Source organism: Typopeltis vanoorti, chromosome 15, assembly GCF_054136105.1.
Source record: "Typopeltis vanoorti isolate ZY-2024b chromosome 15, IOZ_Tvanoo_1.0, whole genome shotgun sequence".
Taxonomy (NCBI): Eukaryota; Metazoa; Arthropoda; class Arachnida; order Uropygi; family Thelyphonidae; genus Typopeltis; species Typopeltis vanoorti.
In genome coordinates this window covers 59,178,551-59,199,044 of record NC_143563.1, presented here as the reverse complement: position 1 = coordinate 59,199,044, position 20,494 = coordinate 59,178,551, and the positions used below count along the sequence as shown (strand labels likewise).

The 20,494-nt window shown below is 35.5% G+C and overlaps 1 protein-coding gene across 1 annotated transcript in view; it reads right to left on the bottom strand.

The window, feature by feature from the left end:
* Positions 1–20,165, bottom strand: part of l(1)G0020 (RNA cytidine acetyltransferase l(1)G0020) — a 200,151-nt gene extending 179,986 nt beyond the window's left edge. The window contains exons 1-3 of the mRNA XM_090404566.1: positions 19,881–20,165; positions 9,770–9,861; positions 2,441–2,563 (exon numbers count right to left, since the gene is read on the bottom strand). Coding sequence (XP_090260692.1) covers positions 2,441–2,563; positions 9,770–9,861; positions 19,881–19,988 — 323 coding nt within the window. The 5' untranslated portion in view covers positions 19,989–20,165. The remainder of the gene's footprint in view (positions 1–2,440; positions 2,564–9,769; positions 9,862–19,880) is intronic.
* Between the last annotated feature and the right edge of the window lie 329 nt (positions 20,166–20,494).

Below are 20,494 nucleotides of genomic sequence, written 5' to 3'. Positions count from 1 at the left end.
AAACTTTTTTTGATATCATCAGCAATAATTTCTATCCGTTGGACAACAGTACGTCTCGACAAATGAATATTCTCGAAGTCTTTTTACTTTTCAGGACATATTATACTTGCAACATCCAGCAGACATTCTTTGATAAATTCTCCTTCACCAAATGACTTGGAATGCTTACCACAAAGCAGGCCTTGACAATGCTGTGGTGCTGCGTTCTTTGCTTGTTGAATATTTGCTGCTGGGTATCCAAGTTCTTCTTCAACTTCTGTATTTCATCTTTTCGTAGTTGTCCATCGATTTTTGGGTGATCCGCATGTCTCGAAGTAAAGTGTCTCTTCAAGTTGTATTCTTTGTTGACGGATACAGATTCGTTGCACAGCAAACATACAGGCAAACCTTTATTCAGAATAAAATAATAATCCTCAGTCCAGTTGTCTTGAAATTGACGATTCTCTGCATCTACTTTTCTTTTTTTTTGCAATAACCTCTGACAATGTCCCAAATTTATAAGCGATATTCAGAACTGTCAAACAAAACTGTCTTCTACACCGCCAGCACTGAACAGAACACAACATCAACGCAGGCACCAAACAAAACATAACATCAATGCAGGCACTGAACAAAGCACAACACAACACAAGTACCGAACTGACATGTCGTGACATGTTCACACACGCCGCTAGTCAAAGTGAGAAAGAGACCTTGGTTGGAGAAAACAGTGTGTTTTGCGCAAGTCATATGATGTCAGCTTAATGTGAGTTAGCAGAACACACCATGTTTTCTCCCACCACGAATCAGACAAACTTCGCTGAAATAGATTAGGGCCAGATCAAAAGAAGTAGAGGGCTGGATCCGGCCCGCAGGCTGCCCATATGTAACCCACATGATCATCTATGATATCCTACTAGAACAAGTATCATTAATGTGATATATTCTAAATCTGTTTCCAGCTGAAGCACATCACTATATGGAGCAGCCTTATTAGAAATTATACCAGAATTATTCGAATTCACAACTTCTTTGAAGTTTTTAAATACAAAATTAATTTATCATACTAAGTGTTATAATTACTGTACTTTTTGCCTTATAAGATGCGCTTTTTTTGTACCTAAAATTTATATGAAAATTAGGACACATACTATAAGCCAAATGCGTCTTATAAACGGGTGCATCTCTTACGGTGCATCATTGCTTGCTGGTAATGCATGATCAGGTTGAATAGTTGCGGCCATTATTGGTCATGCATTTAAACTCATAATCAAATACATTATTATATTTAAAATTTTTAAAACCCACTGATTCTATAAAATAAATAAATTCCGTGTGATGATACTGCGTTTCCCTTTTTACGGGAGTTCACGGTACCATCTAGTCCCGCCAAATTTTATCTGGGCTCCGGAACCGGCATAGGCTGATGAATCAGACCTATGGCGGGGTCAGTATTCCTGACTGTAATCCGTGTATCCTCAGACCAGTTTGCCTGCTTGTGGGATGAAAAACACCAGATAAACTGTTGGAAAAAACCCTGCTGTCCATGCCCAAGACCGACTAACTTGGCTACGGCTGATCCTTAAACTCCTCACGTCATTGACAGGAATCGAACCTAGGACATTCCTTCCCCAGGCATATGGTTGCAAAGCGCACAGCCACTAGGCTAACCGTGCAGACACTGATTCTATGAAGGACAGACATAACTATATGATTGTGTTTAAGCATAGTGTGATTGAGTATACAAAAGAGAATGGCAATAGGGCAGCAGAGCAGCACTTTGGGCCTCTGGCTACAGAAAAAATTATACAAACTTGGAGGAAACAAGAGCAGCAATTAACAGAAGCAAATTCTAAAAAACACAATCTCCACAGAAAACTGGCAAAATCGTCAAAAATTGAAAATAAATTAAAAACTAGATCATGGATCAAAGAAGATCGGGCTGCTGCTTATCTACAAAAATGATTACTCAACTAGCAAAATTATTAGCAACAGAAAGAAACAGCATTGATTTTAAGGGTCAGCATCATGGTGCTTTAGATTTATGAAGAGAAATAATTTATGCATGTGTGCAAAAATGAAAATATCACAAAAAATTCCAGATGAATTCAAAAATAAAATTACGTAGTTTCACAGATTCATCATAAATGCTAGAAAACAAGACGATTTTGAACTTTCACAGATAGCAAACATGGATGAAGTGCTTCTGGCTTTTGATGTGCCCTCGAACAAGAGTGTTGACTCCAAAGGTTAAAAAAAATATTATTGTTAAAACTTCATGCATCTTATACTGCAAAGAATTTTTTTCCCTCAACAATTCAACATGAAAAATGCAATGCATCCAACACAACAGTGTATCTTATAAGGCAAAAAATATGGTAATTAGAATGAAATGAAAGTATTTCATTATCATCATAATTATTAAACTTTCTGAGAAAAAGTATGCATGGTAGTAACTAACTTATAATAACAATATCTGATGTTTGTAGCAGCAACGAAGAGTTCAAATGGATCATCTTCATCAACAGTAAGTTTACCACTTTTAAACTTCTTTTGCAACTGTCTCATCCTTTTCTTTCGATGGCTGTAAAATCAAAAACATCTTCAAATTCTCATGTGTTTAGATAATAAATACCACATTTACTGTCTGACCACAGATATGAGAACCTCAGTTGGCTCGGTACAAAGAAGTGCCAATTCATGTTGAAGGGGAGAAAGAAATAAGGCGATGTACGAATTGGTCACCAACACAAGAAATCACGTGCTTTATACGTAAAATTTTCTAACTGTTATACAAGCAAAATAGTTATCACTTTATAAACTGCAATATTCATAAAGGAGAAGTTAATTTCCCCCCCCCCCCACATTCCGATAATAGGGTAATCTGATTGATTACCCTATTATCGGAATGGATTCTCCTTCTTCTGACATGTGCAGAAGTGTCGAAGGGTCTCACATCTGTGGGCATATAGTATCCTGTTTTATTTATATAACATATCATACATGAAATATAACATGCAAATACAATATCAATTAAATCAACAAAGCCAAAAGATAAATAAGCAAGCATTCATATGAAATAAACACTTTACCAACAGTGACAGTATCCAATATTGATAAAATGTCATATTTCATTTTTGCAGGGTGCATCATCATCAACAAACAAGGCAAAAGATTAAAACATAACAGATTTTTGTTGAAGACTTATAGTAACTAGAAAAGACAATCATTCAAAAATATGATATATCAGACAGATACTAGAAGAATCTCAAATTAAAATTCTGAAATTTCATCATCATCATCATCATCAAATTCCTGCCATGTACCCTCAAGGGGTGTACAGGATATGACAGTACTACATGAAAAAATTACATCATTACTAACTTCCTATCTACAATTTTCCTCCAAATCAGTCTGCTACTTGTCAAGACTCCAACATTATCAGATCTTATATTTCTATCGTCTAACGCACTTTGTACCGTATCAATCCACCTATATCTTGGTCTTCCTCTGGGTCGTTTTCCTGCCAACCTGGCAGAGAACACTTGTTTTGCTAATCTTTCCTCTCCCATTCTATTTAAGTGACCATACCATCTGAGATTAGCTCTGCTAACGCATTCCTGGATGCTGACAATGTCAAGTTCTTTCCTAATATCCTCATTTTTAATATGATATTGCCATTGATGCCATCTGTTCACGCCTCTAATCTTTCTCAGGACTCTCATATCTGCGGTCTCTAGTCTTTGGTCAAGTGTTTTACTTCTGACCCAGCTCTCAGATCCATAACTTAAAATTGGTTTGAACACAGTCTTGTATACAGCTAATTTAGTGTTCCGACTAATTTCTTTTTTATTCCATATGAATTTATTCAATTGACTTCCCACGATACCAGCTTTGCTGATTCTGTTGTCTATTTCTATATTTAGTTTACCATCTTCAGTAAAAATTGTGCCTAAGTAGCTGAAATGTTTTACTTGTTCCACAGGTTCTCCATTCACAACACAGTTGACATTTTCAATGATTCTGCCTATTTTCATTGTCTTTGTCTTTTTATTGCTGACCTTCATACCATATCTATTACAACAGCTATTCAATTTAGTCAGAGAATCTTGCAGACTTGTAGCGGATTTATTTAGAAGTATAACATCATCCGCATAAAGCAAAGAGCTGACATTAACATCTCCAATTTTGATATCAGGTTTAATACCACATTCCTTCATAATGTGATCCATATAGATAATGAATAACAGAGGGGATAATGTACATCCTTGTCTCACACCAGATTTAACATTAAACCATCTTCCTGTACTTCCTTCAATTCTAACTGCTGACTCACAACTCAAATAAAGACTAAGTATTGCTTGATATAATGCCCCATTGACACCATATAACTGCAGCGTATTGAATAGCTTCTCTCTTGGCACCTTGTCATATGCCTTTTCCAAATCGACAAAACTTAAATACAGATCTTTGTTATATTCCCATGCTTTCTCGACTATTTGTCGTAAAGTGAAGATCTGATCCTGACAGCCTCTATTTGGCCTGAATCCAGCTTGTTCTTCACCAAGCTTTTCTTCCACAATTCTTCTCAACCGTTTTTCAAGTATACTTGCATAGATCTTGCCAGGAACACTCAGTAGGGAAATTCCTCTGTAATTCTCACATTCAGTTTTATTTCCCTTTTTATATATGGGTACTATGAGAGCTCTACTCCAATCATCGGGAATTCGTCCCTCTGTCCAGGCTTTCTGAACTATGCAGTGCAGCCACTGTAAGACTCTTATACCACCATACTTCAGCATTTCTGATCGAATATCATCTACTCCTGCTGCCTTTCCACATTTCAAGCCTTTGATGGCTTTTTCTACTTCAAGTATGGATATGTATTCCTGACTGCATGCCTGGTCAGTGTTTTTTATCACTGTGCTGTCATCACTGCTTGTTTCATTTAGCAGTTTTTCAAAGTAATTACTCCATACTTCAAGGATATCTTTTTCTCCTGTTTTCATTTCACCTTTATCATCTCTAATTCCTTTTACAGCACTCTTTCCTCCATTCCTAAGCTTCTTCAACAACCTCCAGAATATTTTGCCACCTTCTTGATATTTATTTTCTATATTCTTGCCAAAGTCCTCCCATGACTTTTGTTTAGCTAGTTTTACACACTGTTTAGCTTTCTTACATTTGTCTCTGTATTCTGTAAGAGTAAAAGCTGACTTATTTGCCAGGAACTTTTGATATGCTTTCTTCTTTTCCTTCACTGCCTCTTTAACTTCCTGTGTCCACCAGGGAGTTCTGATTTTTTTATCTTTGCACACAACCTCACCACATGCCTCTCTGGCAGAATCAATCAATGTTTCCTTCAGAGTTTGCCACTGAATCTCCAAGGTTTGATTCCTGTTCTCAAACTCTTTCATTTTCTTTTCAATAATATTTCTGTATTTTAGTCTACAGTTTACATCCGAGAGCTGCTCAACTTTTATTCGCTTTAAAACTTTCTTACATGTTATTCTTTTCAATATGAAATTCAATTTTATCCTGCTCAAGACTAAATAGTGATCACTTCCAATTTCAAATCCTCTGTACACTCTGGTGTCCTGCACCAGGGAGAAAACATCACTATCAACAATAACATAGTCAATGAGACTTTTCTTATTCCTAGCCTCTTCTCTCCATGTGAATTTGTGCACATTTTTATGTTGGAACATGGTGTTAGTAATAACCAGTCCATGTCCTGAGCAGAAATCCAACAGATATTTGCCATTATTATTAGCTTTGCTCTTTTCTCCAAATTTTCCCAAAATATTTTTGTATGTCTCGCAATCATTTCCTACTCTACTATTTAGATCCCCAACAAGGACCAACTTTTCCTTTTTCATTGTGTCAGTTGCTTTTTCTAAAGCCTCAAAAAATTCCTCCACTTCTACCTTAGTAGAACCTTCTGTGGGACCATAGCCACAAATAAGTCTCATTGTCCAGTTCCCCATTCTCATATTTGCCCACATTACTCTACTTGAGACTGACTGCCATTCAAGAAGATTAGCCTCGTATTTTGTGTTGAATACTATGGCTACTCCTTCTTTTCCTTGATTGTTATTGCCTGAATATAACATTTTGTATTTATTGCTCAGAAAGATCTCACCAGTTTTGGTCTTTTTTGTTTCAGTCACTCCTATTATGTCGATCTGGTACTTATCTAATTCCTCAGCTAGCTCCATTTCTTTGCCATTCAGGCTTCTTACGTTGATAGTACCGATCTTTAACTCTGGTGATGTTGAGTTGGGGTTTGTTTTCAGATTTGTTCCAGTAGCTGACTTTTCCCTGTTCGCCCTGGTTCCCTGGCGAAAACAACGGGGGCCTTGTTTAACCGGGCGACGCCCCAGCCGGCATGAAATTTTGTCATGTTGTACCATCATTTTTTATTTTGGTTTAACCAATAAGAATACAATTTGGTCGGCTAAATCCCAAATTGCCAGCCCATCCTCGTTCGTTCAGTATCAAAGTAGATACCCAACAGGGTGCACCACGAGAAGGTGAGGATTGGACATTAGGTCAGAAGCCCTGGTCGGTTCTCCGCATTCCTTTAAAGGCTATGTGGAGGTCTCCTCTCAGTTATACAGCTTTGACCCTTAAGCACCCCCTTTTTTTTTTCTGAAATTTACAATTTAGAAATGTAACCTTTCCTTTCCCATTCTGCTTAAGTGACCATACCATCTGAGACAGTGGTGTATCTAGGGTAGGACAGAGGGGGGGGGGGGGGGCAGTCTGCCCCGGGCAGCAATTTGAACCTTTTTGAACTTTTGCAGTTTATTCTAAAATACAGTCTTGAGAACTCAGTTCCAAATATTGTAATACTATTGTGAATTTTCCTCACAATTGCTGTAAGTGTTGCTAGTTGTGAGAGGAGTTTTTATAAATTAAAATTGATTAAGAATTACCTACATTACTATGAAATAGACTTTGTCAATGTCATTGATGAGTTTGCTAACAGAAAAGCAAGAATAATAACATTTTAGAATGTTGGAATTAAAGTTTTACTTCAAAAATAAACAGTGTTTTAATATATTTCCCTATACATCAGTTTGACTTTTGTAATATTTTTGGTGTGTATTGAGAGGGACGGCAAACTCAGGGACTGCCCCAGGCAGCAAAATCTCTAGATATGCCACTGATCTGAAATAAGCTCTGCTCACACATTCCTGAATGATAACCATATCAAGTTCCTTCTTGATATCTTCATTTTTAATATGATTTGCTTATTAAATCATTGGTTTTGTTATGAACAGTCTATGTGGGATCACGGTATAACTGTCTATAAGTGTTGGCATCACTAAATAATTATTCATCTTGTTTATGTACGTATCTGAATCCAATACTAATTCCTTTTGTCTGCTTTCAGTGTTAAGATGTTCCTAAAGAAATCAAACAGACCACTTCAAAACATCCTGTTATCCATTTATGGAGTTCTAAAAAAAAAAATTCGCGAGGGTATTCCACTTAGACCAATAGTGGATGCCAAACATTCACCAACATGTTACCTTTACAAATATTTATCCACTCTTCTGTCTCCATGTACAAGAAAAACATCAATGTATATGTTATCATCATCATCAATTTCCTGATACATACTCCCAATTATGTTCAGGTTACTATGACAGCACTACATGATTAAGTTTACATTATTATTAATGTCCTATCAAAAATTTTCCTCCAAATCAATATATATATTACTTATGAGCACTCCAATATTGTCATATCTAACATTTCATGCTTCTAAGACACTTCTGACTGAATCAACCCATCTAGATTTTGGTCATCCTCTGGCATCAAACACTTGCTTTTGCTAACTTTCTATACCCATTCTATTTAAGTAGCCATAACACCTTAGATTAGCTCTGCTAATGCATGCATTCTTGAATGTTAATAATGTCAAGTTCCTTTCTAATATCTTAATTTTTAATATGATTTTGCCATTGATGCCACCAGTTTACTTCCCTAATTTTTCTCCGAACCCTCATATCTGTGGTCTCTAGTCTTTCATCAAGCGCTTTATTTCTACTCCAACGTTCTGATCCATAACTTAAGCAACATTTTGTATACTGCTAGTTTGGCATTTTGCTAATTTCTCTCTTATTCTAGATAAATTTATTCAGCTTGATACTCATCATACCAACTTTGCTTATTCTGTTGTCCATTTCCAGATTTAACCTACCATCTTCACTAAAAACTATGCCTAAATAGCTGAAATATTTTACTTGTTCTACAGAATCTCCATTCAGAAGGCAGCTGAAGTTTTCTATGCTGGTTTGTGACAGACTGGTTTATGATAAGAGTATACAGATCTGAAATATGAATTATCAGTACTGAGACAGATAAGATATTCATGAATGGGATGCTAGTGTATCCCAATCAAAAAACAAAAAAAAAAAAAAAAAAAAAAAAGTGAACTCTGTAGAAACAATTTTACAAATATCATCAATTCCAGATATGTATCCTCAAGAGATGTATAGAACATTATGATACTATTTAAATAGACATTATATCTAGCTTACTATGAAAAATTTTCTTCCAAATTAAATGCGTTATTTAACAGGTCAAAATACTGTAATTTTATGTTTTAAGGCACTTCCTTAAACTTTTTGAGACTGAAGACTAAAAAATTCATAAAAAAATAAAATATTTTTTTATGAATTTTTTTCATAAAAAAATATTTTAATCAAAAAGCTACAATACATAATATCACAATTAAAAATAATTAAGTAAAACAACTGGTCTAGAAATAAGTTAATGTAATCAAAATTAGTATTTTCTTCATTCACTGAAGTTTTTTTTTTTGGGAGGGGGGAGGGGACCATATCTAATACAAGTTACAAATGTCTGTACACTCTGGAGAATCCCTCCCTAAAAGCTTTTGTGGAATCCTAGGGTCCCACAAAAACACACTTTAAGAAACACTGTGCTAAAGAACTACCAACTACATCCAACCATTTAAATCTTTGTTTCCTCTTACTTCCAACAATTGTTTTGCTAATCTGCATCTTCCATTCCATTTAAGTGACCATACTATCTTAAACTGGCCTGATCACATATGCTTTAATGTTAAATTCAAGTTAAGTAAATTCTTAAAGTTAATAGTTAAATTATTAACAATGTTAAATTCCTACATTTATTAAGGTAGGAATTTAATTAATAGGAATAAATTTTTAACATGATTCTACCACTGATGCATCTGTTCACCCTCCTAATTTCTCTCATATTTATAGGCGCTAATCTTCCATCAACTGCTTTATTTCTAACAATACTCAGGTACCCATAAGTTAAACTGGTTCAAGTGGCTCACCACCATGACCACTGTGCTTATTCTCTTTAATTTGCTATTTTCACTAAAATTAAGCAAAATTAGCTGAAATGTTTTAATGTTTTTCCAATTTACACCTACACTTATACCTATACATCTGCTAATTTTCATACCAAATTTATTACAGTATTTATTATTAGTATTCAATTTAGTTACAATCTAGATGAATAGAATTTATTTAGCAATGTAACATCATCTGCATAAATGTACGTGCAAGTTGGAAAATATTAGTTTTTCCGATTCTAATTTTCGACCGCTGGAAGATAACTTTGTGAGCATGCTCCCCTGAATACATCAATCAATGTTTTTTCAGATTGTACCATTGTGCTCATTCCATAACTGTGGAATGGAGAACAGACAATATCTATTTGGATAACTAGGATGGCAACAATTAATTTTTTTTTCTGTTTTCACTGTATATAAAATACTTACGTGCTAAAACCCAACTCTTTTTTATAGCACCACAAAACTGAAGGGCGAGCTTTGATTGTGGCTTTACACAGCATGTGATGAAGAATCACAACCTGTAATATTATTAATAAGCATCAGCATTTTTATATAAGCATTATAATAATACTAAAAATGATTCGGTAAATATTATGTTATCAAAATGTAACAAAATTATATATCATAACATTTGTTTGTTATGTATGTTTGGTGTATGGGGGTATTTTTCAATCTAATTAGTAAAGCATTTTAATGGATCATTTTATTACTAATGATTAAAACTGTAACATTCCCATATCCGAATTTTCACATAAAAAATCATTTTAAATTTTAATAAAAATAAATATGCCAAGTGTGATAACACACTAAAGATTTATAGCTTAATAGGTTTCACTTATACAGCTAATTACTTTACTAAATCTACCTTAATCGTTCATGTTATAGAAATAAAACACTTGATCAATTAAGTGTTTTATTTCTAAACCAGCTCTCATATCCACAAATTAAAACTGGTTTAAACACTGATTTGTATACAGCCAATTTAGTGTTTTAACTAATTTCTCAAATATTTCATATAAATTTATTCAGCTGACTTCCTACCATACCAGCTTTACTAATTCTGTTTTCTATTTCCATATTTAATTTGCATCTTCAGTAAAAAAATTATGCCTAAATATCTGAAATGTTTTACTTTTTCTATAGGTTCTCCATTCAGCATGCAGTTGGCATTTTCAATGTTTATGCCTATTTTCATAGTCAATTTAGTCAGCGGGGGGGGGGGGGGGGTCTTGCAGACTTGTATTATGAATGAATAATAAATAACAGTGAATGTAATGTGTACCCATGAAGCATACCTGATTTAACATCAGACCTTCTTCTTGTACCTCCTTTCAATTCTAACTGCTAATTTACAGCTCAAATAGAGACTAAGAATGCTTGATATAATGTCCATTGACAACATACAACTATAATACTTTGAAAAGCTTTCCTCTTGACACAGTCATATGCCATTTCCAGATTTATGAAACTAAAATACAGAAATGGCATGTGACAAAGTGTTTTAAAGTGACTATTTGTTTTAAAGTAAAAATCTAATCCTGACAACCTCTACTTAGCCTGGATCCAGGTTGTTCTTCACCAAGCTTCTCTTTAATAATTTTTTTAGCCCTTTCTCGAGCACACTTGCATAAATTTTACCAGCAACACCCAGTAGGAAAACAACCCTGTAATTCTCACATTCAGTGTGTTATTTCACTTTTTTTTTTTTTTTTTTTAATAGATAGGTACCATTAGAACTCTACTTCAATGATCCTTCTGACCAGGTCTTCTGAATTATACTGTGCAGTCGATGTAAAACTTTTAAGCCTTCATATTTGTGCATTTCTGATCAAATATCATCTTACTCCAGTTGCCTTTCCATACTTCCATTTTTGACTTCTTTTTCTACTTCAAGAATGGATATGTATTACTGACTGTTGAGTGTTTTCTACCATCTTGCTGACTCTGCTTGTTTCATTTAACAATCTTTCAAAGTAATTACTACAGAGATCTAGAATATATTTCATGTCACTGTTATCATCTCTGATTCCTTTTACAGTACTCTTTCCTCCATTTCAAAGCTTTATCACTAGCCTCTAGAATATTTTCCACTTTCCTGCTATTCAATTTATATGTTCTTATCAAAGTCTTCCAGCAATTATTGTTTAGCTAGTTTTACAGTTTTGAGAAAGCAGAGTACTCTGCTTTCTCAAGTTTTTCTCTATATATTCTAAAGAGCACAAACTGACTTACTTGCCAGGAACTTTCGATATGCTTTCTTCTTTTCCTTGACTGTCTTTTTAACTTCCTGAATCTATCATGGAGTTCTTATTTTCCTATCCTTATAGACAATCTCACCACATGCCTCTCTGGCTGAATCAATCAGTGTTTTCTTTTCCAAGGTTTGGTTATTATTTTCCAACTCTTTCATTTATTGAATTCATTCATTGAATAATGTTTGCATAATGAAAGTTGCTTAACTTTGATTTGTTTTAAAACACCCTTCTTTTCAATATAAAATTCAATTTTATCTTGTTCAAAACTAAATAGCGATCACTTCCTATTTCAAATTCTCTGTATACTCTTCTGTCCTGACCCAGTGGGAAAACATCGCTATCAACTATAACATAGACTTTTCTTATTTCTTGCATCTTCTCTCTATGTGAATTTATGCACATTTTTATGTTGGAAAACATGGTGTTAGTAATAACTAGTCCATGTCCTGAGCAAAAATCTAGCAGGTTTTTTTATGTTGCTCTCACAAGGTTATTTGCAAACTCATTTTGTACCATGGATAGTTCAGGATTTTTTTTTTCATTGTTGTCAATTTTAATATATTTTTTTTTGTTTTGGATTTTTAATTTATTTTCATGGTTACTATTAGGTTTGCTCTTTACTCTGAATTTTCCCAAATCACTTCTATCTGCTAATCCTTTCCTATTCTGCTGTTTAGAGCTTCAACAAGGAACCAACTTTTCTTTTTTTGTAGCGTCAGCTGCCTTCTCTAATGCCCTCAAAAAATTCCATTTCTTCCTTAGCAGAACACTCTATGGGACCATAGGCACAAATAAATCATATTATTCAGTTCTGCATTTTGATATTCACCTATATCACTATCTGATAGTTTTTTAGCACTGAATACTACAGCAATTCCTTTTCCCACATTGTTATTGCTTGAATATAATATTTTGTATTTGCTGCTTAGAAAGATTTCACCTGTTTGTCCTCTTCTTCGTTTCAGTCATGCCTATTATGATGCTTTATTGCTTATCCAATTCTTCTGCTAGTTCCATTTCTTTCACTGATGCTTCTATTGTTCATAGTAACAATCTTGAACTCTGCTGGTGTTCAGTTGGGATGTGTTCCAGTAGTTGACTGTGCTATTCATTCTTTTTCCCAGATGAATACAGCTTGTTTAACCATGCAACTCCACAGCCAACATGAAATTCTGTTATGTTGTACCATCATTTTGCATTATGGTTTGTATAATGTTTCAATAGGATAATACATTTTGCATTATACTATTGGAAGTTTTTTCACTTGGTTATACTATATATTAAAGATGCCAAGATATTATGTTCTTAGTTTAATCCCTCATCCAAGTGTAAGCAAACAAAGTTTGCAATGAAGTATCTTCACGACTGGGCTACTTGTACATAAAGGCTAATCATATCAAATTGCCTTAGTATCACATGATGCAAAGCATACATACTTTCAGGTGTGTATAGAGTACCATACATTATGGGAATGGCCACTACTGAGGCTGCATACCAAGGTTGAAGTAATGCAGAAGTCATACTTTGCACATATGTGGGTGGTCTGAAAAGTTCTCGGCCTCGATCAGAGATGGCAACACTATTGGCACGATTTTTTTTTTTTTCTAAGTTGGTACATCTGGCATAAGCATCCATGTGAAATTGCAAGTTATTCTATCAAGTAGATGGAAGTTTTTTCACTTGGCTATGCTATCAATTATATATTTGGTTTAATCCTTTATCCAAGTGTAAGCAAACAAAGTTTGTGCCTGAAGTATAATAATAAGTATTTTCAGGACTGGAGCAACTCATGACAAAGGTGGTATAACTTCTCATCACTTGCCTTAGTATTCCATAATGCAAAGCACATCTCCTTGCGGACATGTATAATGCATTAAGGAAAGGGTCACTACCTAGACTGGTTTCGACCTTTATTCAGGTCTCATCAGTAGGAGCCAGACCCAGAGGTGGTGATACTAAGGGGGAAGTAATGGAGAAGTCATATTTCCATATACCAGTTTAAAAAAGGTTGGAAAAAACTTCCATCAACTTATCTCTAATCCAGAGAATTTTAATAATAAGGTGTGACACCTTTTGCAATTGGTACATGGAAGTATGGCTTATGTGGTATGCTGGATTTTTCATTTATACAGCCCTGGCACATCTTTTGGAGAACCAGAGCCAAGGGTGTACAAATGAAAAATCAAGCATACCACAACTGGCTCAAATCAAGAACTCCATCCTCCTTCAATGCTTATACCCAAGCCTGAAAATAGATGCAAGAAAATTATTAATGTTTCCAAAACAGAATTTAAATGGGCAAAAAGCAGGAAACTTGCAGCCTGCCTAAATGGCAGCTGTGCCTTTTAGTCTCTTGCCAAAGCAATTGGTCATAATTTTGCCCAACACTATTTTCACTCCTATCATTATTAGTTAGGGGGACAGCAGTTCAGAGAAGTGTGGGGAATGTATGTTTCCATGCCAATGAGGATTACTTTGGTGATATGTTTGGTGCATATGTTTGGAAAGACCAGAATAGTCCAATCATGGAAATGAATCATAAAAGTCACAGAGGCAGTCCACTCGGCAACCAAACTACTCTTGTGCGGGAGTGGCTGTATAAGTGTTGTTGTATGGGGAGGAGATGAATACTAGGTTGTGGTCAGAAAATTACCCAGGGGGGGTCTCACTACATTCACTCTGAATGTGAATCTTACTGAGGAACGGTCTTTTTTTTTTTTTTTTTAAATGGGGTTCTAGCATGGACAGAGTCATCATCATCTTACATCTTCCTAGCTGGCAGAAATACCAACACCAACTGCTGGTGATCTGTATAAAATTTCACTGTGAAGCAGCACTGCTCTGTTCAATGGAGCTCAAGTAGCTTTTGTCATGTTTTGTCTCCAGAGCAGGATCTCCAGTTTCTATCCCTTTTCTTCATACATGTAGCACAGGGAGCCAGCACCTGTTGCAACCAAGGCTTTAGAAATACAACTTAAATTTTACTTACCCAAGTTATCAGTCTACTTTTATATAAATACTGTTATAAATGATGTTTTAAAAAAACTAAATGTTATAATGACAAAATAAAGTAATACATTATTTTATTCTTACTACACATTGAAAGTAATTATATAGAACTATTCTATCCCATCTTTTCACACTTAACTGTGCATTTACATTTATATAAGGGCTTCACGTATCCTGCAGCCTGTTTCTTCTTGAATAGTCATGCAGAGAGAAGCCATTCTTCAAAAAATCATTCAAGGTGAAGAGATTCATTGATGATCTCTTCCCTTTTATTAGATTCATTTGACTAAAATGACTAAAATTTGACTTTTCATCCCAAATACAGACAAATCGGCCCTTCAGAACACACGCAGTTTAACAGACAAAAAAAATACTAGCTGTGGTGGTAGTGGCTTCTTTGTGCCATCAGTGCCATCTACTACAACACAAGCTTCTTTGTGTTGCAGTAGATGGCACTGATGTAGATGATTGGTAGTAGAGGATCAGTGTAGTGGTGGAGACGGAGAATTGTACAGTGGGTGTCCTCCTGCGATGAGTCTTCGGACTCCTTGGAGGTGTCACGAATAATAATAATAATAATAAAACCTCAAGCAGTTTTGAGAGAAATGGTAGTCTATTCTTATTACTTAATGTTCTTCCATAAAGAACTTGTATTTTTAAATGCTTCCATACAACTTTGGTGAACAAGTGGTTGTTCACCACTGTTCAAAGTTACTGACTGTTTCTTCATTATCTTCAAAATATTTACCCAAAATATTCCAGATCTTCAGGCCAGGCAATTTGCGACAACTTTTAAATATATTATTCCTTCACATCTGTAGGACTGCTTCTTTCAACACAAGCTTCTTTGTGTTGCAGCATCATCCAATTTCCACTCCTATTTCCTCCAAATGCATTGGCACTGCAGAGCAATTGTTAACAAGCGCAGTCAGTACCCCACCCTATTAGACATCCATGTACTTTGAACCTTACCCTACACGTCGTTTTGACCTTTTGTAGTATTTTTGGTGTATATTGAGAGGAGCGGCAAAAGCTCTAGCAAACACCACTGGCAACATGGCCGATACTTTTCTCAATTCTTTCAGTCTTTTTAGTGAATTCTGGTTAAAGATGTATAATTTTTACTACTATTTCAATTTCAGCAACAAAGAGAACATCTTGAATAGAATTTAAAACAGCCACATTTAAATTATGTGCTGATATAAGATCTGGCATGTCTCTCTTTAATTTTGACATTAGCTTCTCTCATCATGTTACCTGCTTCATATGCTCCAATGCCTACTAACCAATTATAAATTCTTTGTAAAGTGAAGTGACAGTAAGAAGTAAAATAGTGCATGTATGTATGTGGTGTCCTTCACAGAACAAGACAGGAGTGACTGGAAAAATGATTGTCATGGGGTACAGAAGGCAGGAGAATGAAAGAAAAGGTGAATGATGAAAGTGCAAGAAACTGGAAATAAGGAGAAGTCACATTAAGTATACCTCTTATAATTGAATCTCCAAATATTGTATGGAGATTCAATGATAAGAGGTATACTTAATGTGAAGAAAGCATGTTTCCCGGGCATGAAGATCAATGCTATGGCAGGAACAAATGATTAGAAAAGGGAGAAATATGCAGTGAGAAAGGATATCAAAGAATTGTTGAAAAAAGTGAAATTGAACACTGAAAAAGTAAAGACTGAGAGATTGATGACTGCTAATGAGTCAATGAAAAGATTGTGCAGGAAGAATGGTGTGCAGTTTATAGATGTATGGAGTTAATTTGATGGACAAAAGGATTTATATACACCTGACAGGCTACATTTAAATGGTTTTGGAGTTAGATATTTGGAGAAAATGTTCTTTAGTGAGTTTGGAAGTGCAAAACCAGAGAAACTAGAGATATCGGGGAGCAGGGGGGGGGATGCAATCAAACATGTGTCTGGCCACTCCTGGAATAAATAAGTTTGTGTACAGAAATGATTATGCAATGCCGAATGCGATTTCACAGGTTTCCGATTCAAATGGGTTGGTAATGACATTACAGAAGGGTAATTTTGGATACAAGAGGATGTTGAAATGCATGTACACAAATACCAGAAATATCAGGAATAAGAGAGAGGAGTTTTTGTCATTTCGTCAGCTTGACTTCACCAAAAATCATGGACATCAGTGAGACCTGGTTAACAGAAAATGATAGTTACAGGGATAGAATGTAACTGACAATAGCTGAAGCACTACAACCAAAAAATTAGAAGTTAAAGAGGATTTTAGCTCTGGGGGAGATGATTCATTTATTATTGTTATTATCATCATCATTAGGCCTCCATGGATTCAAGAGACTCATCATGGGAAGTTCCATTCTCACACTCGCAGCTCATCGTACCTTGACTTAAATACATTCACTGTCTCTGCACTCACCACACTTTTACGCAATTCATTCCAATCACCCACCACTCTCCATGCAAAAAATCTACTCCTCATCCCCCTCCTAGTACATGGCCTCTTGGTCACCCCCCATCTCCAGACATTCTACGAAAAATCTCATCCGCATTAATCTGGTAATTATCCATTACCAACTTATATGTCTCGATCATGTCCCCCTATTTCCTTCTATCCACCAAGCTTGGCAATTTATTCTCTCAATCTGTTCTCATATTCCACATTCCAGAGGCCAGAAACTGACTTAGTGAATCATCTCTGAACCCTCTACAACAACTCATCGATTTGAAAACCAGGTAACCAAATCTATGCATAATAACCCATGTGGTCTGATCAAAGCCTCATAGAATGGAATCACAGCAACTTTACTTCTACATACCAGTGTTCTCTGCATCATCTTTGGGCAGAAAGGGTTATTCATCGGACCTCAAACCATTCACAGGATAAGGTTGGTCAGCCCTACGCCCCGGTGTATCCTATGTACGTAGTGTTGAGTTCTCAAGGCCGGTTTGCCTGCTTTGCAGGATGAACTGGGGGGGGGGGGGGGGGGACCTACTGTCCATGCCAAAGACTGGCTAACTTGGCTATAGCTGAGGAAGATCCTTCAGCTCCTCACGTCACCGACGGGAATTGAACCTAGGACACTCCTTCCCCAGGCATATGGTTGTGAAGAGCACAGCCATTAGGCTAACCACGTGGACCCCATTTTAATATTAAATCAAAATTTCCCTTCTTTTATAGGCAGTAAGAAATTTTTAGCTGCCAGCTGCCATTATATATATGAACTTATCATGTTTATTTTTATTTTCTTTTTCATGAATAATAGCTATAAAAGTATAAGCTGTAACTGTTACATAATTTTTATTATATTTTCCAATAATATATTTGCTGGCCTGGTTGGCCAAGTGGTTAGCGAATCTGTTCTCCAGCCAAAAAACTGCTGGTTCGAATTCTGCCGTGGGCATGGATATTTGTGATTGTTTGTGAAAATGCTAGTGTTGGTGGTGGACAGTAAATGGAGTTGATGTAGATGATGGGATTCGCTGTAGTTGGTATATTGAGTGGTGGAGACGTGGAGTTGTAGAGTAGATGCCCTCCCTCGATGAGTCTTTGGACTTCTTGGAGGTGTCACATAATAATAATAATAAATAATGAAATAGCTGTTCATAATGTCAATACAATCAACTCAGTTTTTGCTATAAACAATATGTTATAGTTTAATGAGAAAAATGTTTCGGGCAGAACTACTGAATTTGCCATCTGCTCAGGATTTCATTATATTTCAAAATTAAGAGTTTTGTTTATATCATGATAATTGTTTAGAAAGTGTAGTGTTGAATATAAACGTATGGAGTAATAATATTTGAGGCTGTCTGGTGTGGAATAGATGCCAATAGGTTAAAATATATTCTTGATTGCTGCTATACACTAGGGATTAGCAGATTAATGCAAGCCAAGCAATTATTATGGGAGACTTAACTATGGGAACATAAACTGGAGGAGGAGGAAAGGGAGCATGGCAAGATGATAGTGAAATTTATGCGGTTATCCATAACCAAGATTGACTACCTACAACTGCCAAGAGTGACCATAAAGTCTTTTCTTGGGAAGCTGCCAAACATGTGGAATGCTCTGTCAAGAAAGGGTTTATGTGAACTATAAAAGTGGTAATGACAGACTTAGGGGTAAGGGATTGAGGATCAAATGCCACTGCAGGCATGGATGTTTGTCACTGTCTTCAGGTGGGAGATAAATTTCATCAGACTCTACACCACGGTCTTGCTTCTTGGAGACCTGAAGTAATTTGAAAAAGTTCCATGTTTCATCTCTGGAACAGGGTTTCTGAATTATGTATAAAATAAATAAAAATATAATAATCAAAAATAGAAAAAAAATCCTTATGGTACTAATGTATGTTTACAACCTAACCTTTCATGGAAGATATATATCAACATTGCCGGGCTGGTTGGTTAGCCTATCTGCTCTCCAGCAAAAAGGCTGCAGGTTCGAATCCTACCATTGGAATGGATATTTGCGACTGTCTATGAAAATACTAGTGGTGGTGGAGGTGGTTGGCAGTAGATGGAATTGGTGTAGATGATGATGGTAGTTACAGTTTATTGTAGTTGGTAGATTGAGTGGTGAAGGCTGAGGGTTGTAGTCTTTGGACTCCCTAGAGGTGTCATGTAATAATAATAATAATAATTATATAAGTAGTTGGTAAAGCTAGAGACTCGAGGGTAACAGTGGACAAAAAACATTACATAGGTGGATAAGTAATCCCATCAGTTACAACACAGTTGAAGTGTGCATTAACATTCAAAAAAAAAAGCAGGTGTCTGTCTCTTTCTCTCTCTCTTTTTATAAGACTTTCATAATACCACACCTGGATTACTGTATGCAGATATTCAAATGACTTCTGAGAAGATCTAATTGTAACCAAGATGATATCTGGACTATGAAAGTGAGTAGATGAGGATAGAGTGATCTTCAGAGCTTGAGGAATAGACAAAGGAGAGGGGATATGACAAAAACACAGCAAAGGTGGCAAGTGGTGGATTTGTGGCACAAGCTACCGATGCGAGTACATCTCTTTAGTGAATGAATGTGTCCAGGGAATGTTAAGAATGTTCAGATATGGGAGAGTGACTGCCTTCCCCCCCCCCTATAATTCGTGGCCCTGTCTGAAATACCCTACATGGTACTAATGTCCATAAAAACAGTCTTATGATGCAAAATTTTCTTTCCGAGAAAGACTGAGATATTACAAAGTTACGAGACTTAATAACATCCTACCCACCTTCAAATTAAATTATTAAATCACTAAATAAAGTAGCATAACTTACCTGATCTCTGCCTTTATCACCTACAATAACAAACATACTTCTTCTTTTAAGGGTTACTCCATTTTCAATTAAAACCCTAATGCGATTGTCAATTTTTTTTCTCACCATGATCTCGGACTTGAATTCGCACAGCTCAGCAAAAACTAAAAGAGTTTAACAATCTATAAAACACTTGAAGAGTTGAGCATCAAATGCTGCTAGCAGTTTTAAAGATCACTTTATTAAAAGTAACCGCCTAAAATATTAACAAACACACACAAATAAAAAAAAAAAAAAAATCACACGTGCTGGAGACACATGTTAATCAAGCCTCTTCCTCCGGAAGAAAATTCGTTGTCAGCTCCGCCCTCACCCGGATAAGAATATTAATAATAATTGCTGAAATAAAGAGCCAAAGGCTTTAGTTATGTAAAATGCCTAGAAAAAAAAATTAATAATAAGTTTTGGGTTGCAAACATTCCAGATGATCAAGATGATCTGAGAAAATGTATTAAAAAGCAAAACAAATAATTTCGAAAGTCTGCCGAAAAATACACTTTAAGTTAATAATTAAAATATATTACGTGGTAAAGAGCTGAAAAGAAATTTGAAAAGCGTTTTTTTTTTTTTTTTTT